The sequence below is a fragment of the Octodon degus genome, unplaced genomic scaffold, assembly GCF_000260255.1.
Source record: "Octodon degus isolate 3935 unplaced genomic scaffold, OctDeg1.0 scaffold00005, whole genome shotgun sequence".
NCBI lineage: Eukaryota > Metazoa > Chordata > Mammalia > Rodentia > Octodontidae > Octodon > Octodon degus.
The window spans coordinates 31,152,680-31,158,643 of record NW_004524581.1 but is presented as its reverse complement, the minus strand read 5'-3'; the positions used below and the strand labels follow the sequence as shown (position 1 = coordinate 31,158,643).

The 5,964-nt window shown below is 46.1% G+C and overlaps 1 protein-coding gene across 1 annotated transcript in view; it reads left to right on the top strand.

Moving 5' to 3' along the window:
- Window positions 1-2,438, top strand: part of LOC101589191 (HLA class II histocompatibility antigen, DP beta 1 chain-like) — a 25,537-nt gene extending 23,099 nt beyond the window's left edge. Inside the window, exons 3-6 of the mRNA XM_004624463.2 lie at window positions 612-893; window positions 1,381-1,491; window positions 1,964-1,987; window positions 2,286-2,438. Coding sequence (XP_004624520.2) covers window positions 612-893; window positions 1,381-1,491; window positions 1,964-1,983 — 413 coding nt within the window. The 3' untranslated portion in view covers window positions 1,984-1,987; window positions 2,286-2,438. The remainder of the gene's footprint in view (window positions 1-611; window positions 894-1,380; window positions 1,492-1,963; window positions 1,988-2,285) is intronic.
- Window positions 2,439-5,964: the final 3,526 nt, after the last annotated feature.

Sequence of the window (5,964 nt, the reverse complement as noted above, 5' to 3'; positions counted from 1 at the left end):
GTCCCTGATGCTTTGCCAAGCTTGTTCTAAGTAGGTGCTTTAGACCACTGAGCCATCTCTCCAGCCCCGATAGGTCTTATTTTCTGAGAGACACAGTGTTACTGTAAATATGAAAACTATGGGTTTTGGAGCAAAATATATAGGGCATCTGAAAAGTAAGCCGTCATCACACTTGTGTCATGTACTTTTGATTTTATGATATAAAATGATAGACAAGAGAATACTATTTTCTGTGTTTCACCTTATGACATTATTTTAGACAATTTTGTGTCTTTTTCCTAAAGGTAGAGCATTAAAAAATAGGTTGTTTAACAGCTGGAGAAATATTCTTTGTCAAAAGGCTATTACTGGTAATCAATGGCTTATACTTATGATTTCTCCTAAATATGTTACAAAGTGCTGCTTTTGTCTTGAGCCAAACCTCAGTTCATTATGTAATTAATGATCATGCATATTCTTTCGGAGGGTCTGTTTCCCTTACTGTAGTTCAACCAGCATGCGCTCACCAAATCATGGCATTTGCACCTGTAACATCTGGAAAACACTTTCTTAGTGAAACTATCTGAAAACTAACAATCTCTGATGTCATTCCTTTTATCACCCATTCATAGTCCAGCCTAAAGTACATGTGTTCCTCGCCAAGAAAGTGACCCTGCAGCACCACAACCAGCTCATCTGCCACGTGACAAACTTCTACCCGGGCAATGTTGAGGTCCGGTGGTTCCTGAATGGACAGGAGCAAACAGCTGGGATCGAGTCCACCAACCTGATCCATAACGGAGACTTGACTTTCCAGATGCTTGTGATGCTGGAAATGACCCCCCAGCAGGGAGACGTCTACACCTGCCATGTGGAGCACCCCAGCCTGGACAGCCCGGTCACCGTGGAGTGGAGTGAGTTCCCACCTTCAGTGACCCTCCAGAGCCTGCAGTCTGTAAAACAGGGCACACACTGGCTCAGGGATCCACTCTTGCTGTCTACACACTTAGGCCCTAGCGCCACGTCATTTTCTATGTAGTACTTGAGGGTGGTTCTGAGCTTCAAGAAACAAGAGACTCCCTCCCACGCTCCTAACCTAGAGGGTGCTGAGGATTCAATAATCACTAAACCTGGGCACCTCCTGGACTGGCCTCACACATAGGAACTGTTCTGCTCTATGAGTCTGTCAACTAGTTCTGCCTGTGCTGACAGGCAGCTGCCAGAATCTCTCTTTGTCCTCTAGTTGAAGTTACCAGCCTAAGTCTGCAACTCGGGACTCAGCGTGTCGCCTTCTCACCGCCTCCTGCTGATATTCCACATCAGTCTCTGGGTTCTCACACAGGACATGGGCAGGGATGTTCCCAGAGAGGTGAAACTAACACTGGATTCTGATTTTCTCAGGGGCTCAGTCCGACTCAGCCCGGAACAAGAAGCTGACTGGAGTTAGCGGCTTCGTGCTGGGGCTCATCTTCCTTGCAGTCAGCATTGTGATGCACGTCAGGAGCAAGAAAGGTAGGAAGGGCTGGAGCTTGTCTCTTCCACAATTTACCCCTCACTACAACAAGAGATGAGACAGAAAAGTGATGCCATACAGTTTTAGATGCCACTGAAATTAAATTGTCAAAACAAAGAGGAGGGAGAGAAGAATCTCCAGGCTGAGCTCTCAACCCACCAGAGGCATGAGGATTTCAGAAACTCAGACTCACGTGGGGCCAAGCGAAGGGGATGGGAGCGCTTCCCTCAGCATCCACGGTGGATTTATTTATTTTATTTTTTTTTTGAGATGAGAATTATTTTTATGTATTTACTACAAGGTCTACACACAGGGCCTCACTACACAGATCAGACTCATAGTGATCCTCCTGTTTTCAGCCTCCAGTCTCAATCGCCCTCTCAGCATGCCCCAAGGGCTGTGCTGACACAACACACTGTGATTGAATCCTGTGGCTGGATGCACTCACTGCCTTTCCTCCTTTCATTTCAGGTCAGCGAGGATCTCGATAAGCAGGTAAAGTCCCTGCCTTGCTTCTGTCCAGGGAGCGGGTGGTGGAGAAGTGTGACTGCGTGCTGTGCCCTGTGACACTGACCACAGGGAGCAGCGCCTCGGGCCTGGGCTTAACATTTCAATCTCAGTCCTTGGATGAACTTGGGGAAAGAAGATTTTGTCATTAAGGAAAAAAAACTGGGATGGGTAATATTTTTTTAAATTAGGCTGAGTTTTATCTCCTAAGACCATCATCGTCTGTCCTGAGATATCAGGGAAGAGGAAACAGCAACCTGGAGTAACTTTTTCTTTACCCTTACAGGGCTCCTGATCTGACCACAAGGACTAGAGGAGCCTTCGAACAAGGATTTTTCTGCTTCTTTAGCCCTAGAGGCTGGCTCTGGGCTAGACCCCAGCTGCCCACCAGGGTGTGGCTGCCACGAAACTGCTCTGCAACGTTTCTGAAGCTCTGCTCTTCGATGCACTTTTCTCATCAATGAAGTTCTCGTCTCCTTTTCATCATAAATAAAATCACATCCCATTATTTTCCTTTAAAAATATGCACAATTATCTCTGCCATTGCTTTTGATTGAAAGTTTTGGTGATCAATCAATTAGTAAACAAATTCATTACCATTAAAGGTAAGCAAGAAAAATGAAAATGTAAATATCAAACTACTAGGACATCCTAACGCTGCACGTGGTGCCTGTTGGACCGCCCTGTGCGATTTCCCCACTTCATCGCTCTTCCCCATAACCATGTTTGCTCCCTTCATCCCGGAAAATCTGGAGCCATTATTCTTGGCTATTCTTGGTGAGGAAACTGTGAATCTGCTTGAGGGGACCCACTCTCACCGATTCACCTTGTACTTATTAAGAGCCTGCTCTACCATTTTCATTATGAGACACAAAGAACATCAGAATTAAAAGTTTACCATCTAATACACTTCCAACCTTTTCTTTGCACTCATAGTGAATATTCCTTAACCATATAGATCGCTTAGCCTTTGGAAGGCATCAAGTAGACGACGGGACAGCGCCTCAGTCTGCGGTCATCGCCTCACCGACAGACACCTCCCGGTCTAATAATTCATACAGCAGAAAATGCATCTCCATTGTGAAAACCAAAACAAAACTTGCAGAACTTTTTCCAAAAGCTGTTTTTATATACATGAAATCCAAGCTGACTATGGATTTTGTATTTTATACTGTTATCTTTAAATCTTTAGATTTCACTCTCTTTGAGCATTAAAAGTATGGACTATTTCACCCCAATGCCCACACTGCGCGCTCAGCAGCTCCTGTTACAGAAAATCAGCTCCTCCCCTCCCCTGGCTCCTCACAGCAGCATCTGGACGTGGTGCCCCTGGGCATCTGCTCCTGGTCACTTCCCACAAGCTGCAGCGCTCTGCCACAGTTTCCTCTCAAATTCTGCTTTGCGTTTGGAGACCAGGTTCCCCCATTCCCAATAGCGCTCAGGGCTGGAGGTGCAGACGTGAGCATCGCTGGTGCAGAAGGAGGTGTGGCGGGCTCTGCAGGAAGGAGGACTGGTCAGGGGGCGGAGTCAGGAAGGGGGCCCACGCATGAGGGTAGCCAACCGTGGTTATGTACTCTGCACTGTGGCTTACTTAATGTTCTTAAAACAGGAATCAGGACAGTTTTGTTTTCTGTACAAAATGTGGAGACCAAGGCTGTGTTGAGGTCACACAGCCATCACATGGCCAAGTCACAGGCGACACATAAGCTATTTCCAAAACCCATGTTGTTGCCATGACTCCACCTGAGATAACTTAAAGAGACCCGGCCTGTCCCAGAGTGGAACAAAACCATTCTATCAGCATCGCTCCCATTAAGTCTGCCAGGAAAAATGCTGCTGCCTTGTTTTGTGCGGTAATCTCAGCTGCAATGAGGTAGAAAGGACAGTGTAAAATACAGCCTTTATTTCTCTCTTTTGTTGTTGTATTAAAACTGAAATTATGAGAATTCTATGCAGCCTAATAGTATCATTGCAATTCAGACAAAAGCAAAAAGAATCATGAGAAGAATTCTAGAAAGACTTAAAATCTAGATTCCTATTGCATCCACAGACACAGAGCACGTAAGTTCCACACTCCAAGCCATCGAGCACTGAAAAGTACAAAAGATACCCAAGCAGTCTTCCTCCACCCTCCTTGCCCACTACACCCCATATTACAGCCTGGACTGCACCCAAAGAGGAGGGAACATTCTCCACACCTCTGTGTTAAGATCACAAACTGAGATTTCTACCCCTACATCCAGGCATATACATTTTCTAGAAATCTGAGGGTATAGGAGATGGAGAAATTTCCCAGAAGTGCAAAAGAAAAGACATCAAACATGACCAGTTGAAATCAAAGAGTGCATATCAAATAAATCATTAAATACACCATGGGAGAAATTTATCAAGCTCCTACCATATACTAGTAACTATATGAGCCATTGTAAAGGCCATATTGGGTCCCCAAAAGTGTTCAGAGTGCCTGTTGGCACATGGGCTCAGGGAGCTAGCGATGTTCCATTTCCTGACCTAGGTACAAGTTACATGGGTTTTAGCCTTGATCTTCACTGGCTGTCACTGTATTACACTTTACCTTGTTTCATGTGCTTCTTGCAAATTTCCTCTACTTCACGATAAAATTCTTGGAAAAGATAAGTAAGGAGGAGGTTGGTTATTTACAAAGTAAAACAAGAAGCCATCTGCTAAAGCATCATTAATTTTAATAGTGGTTGAATAAAGAGGAGAGTGGATAATAGAAGTCATGCTTTTTTGTGTGACCAGAAGTGGTGGCTGATGCTGATGCTGATGCTGAAGCTGAGCTTCACTTTGGCACCAGGGAAGACACAGTGACACTGACAGTGGTCCAGCTGCTCACTACGGACAGAGCACTCTAACCCAAGTAGGACTGCGTAACTGACCAAATGCCCCACCACCAACCAATGCCACCCTGACTTCTGGGGTCTCCTCAGCACAAGACAACAGAGCACAGGCCAACTGGATTGAGGACCAACACTCAGGAGGGTTTGCTTTAGAACTGCAGCACTACTCTACTGCAGAGACCAGGTGAGAGACAGACTAGGAGACAGGCTTGTAAATGGAGAAAACTAAATAGCAATCTCCTGGGACTCTGTGGAAGGCCTGGCCTCCGACCAGGAAGTTCATGGGACCAGTATCTTGTTGTGGGAGGCCAGGTCTGGAGGGTGAAATCGGACAGGGTGGTCCTGAATGGGAACGTGGTTAGTCAAGTGGTGAGCTTGAGCTCTGCACTGCTGCCCACACCCGGCAGAAACCAGTGGTCTCAAATCCCATAGGCTGATGTACAGGTGGTCCAACTGTCGTCAGTAAAATAACAGACCTCTTAGTTCTGGTAAAGGAATGTTCCTGAATGGTTCCTAGGGTTTGTCCATATTCTTTTGACATCTGGGCTGGGGAGATAGCTCAGAGGTCTAAGCACCTGCCTGGCAAGCACAGGGACCCGGGTTCCACCCCCAGTACCACATGCCATGCTGGTCTGCCCCACGTGCACCAGGCCAGCTGCTGAAACCACACATGTTGGCACAGACATATAATCCCAGCACTGGAGAGGCCGAAACAGGAGGATCACTACAAGGCTAGCTGCATGGTGAGACCCTGCACCAAATACATTTAGAAAATTATAAATTTGAGGATTTTATTGGCAAGTGGATTCAACTAGAGACCATACTCTTAAGTGAAATAAGTCAAACTTACATGTGCAAACATCATATTATCTCTTTAATGTAAGAACCTGAAACAGTAGATAAAAGCTGAGGGTACAACAAATATTGTGAAAAGAAAATGAACCTGCTCAAAAAGAAGGAACTGCTAAGATAAGGAGAAGGACAGGAAGGAGAGTGGGGTAAAGAGGTATACCTATCCCCTCGGGCCGCCCCCCACCACTCTGCAGTGCCTCCCCCACCCCGCCCGCTGAGTACGATTTTCTGCCGAGTTCCAGGAGCCCCCAG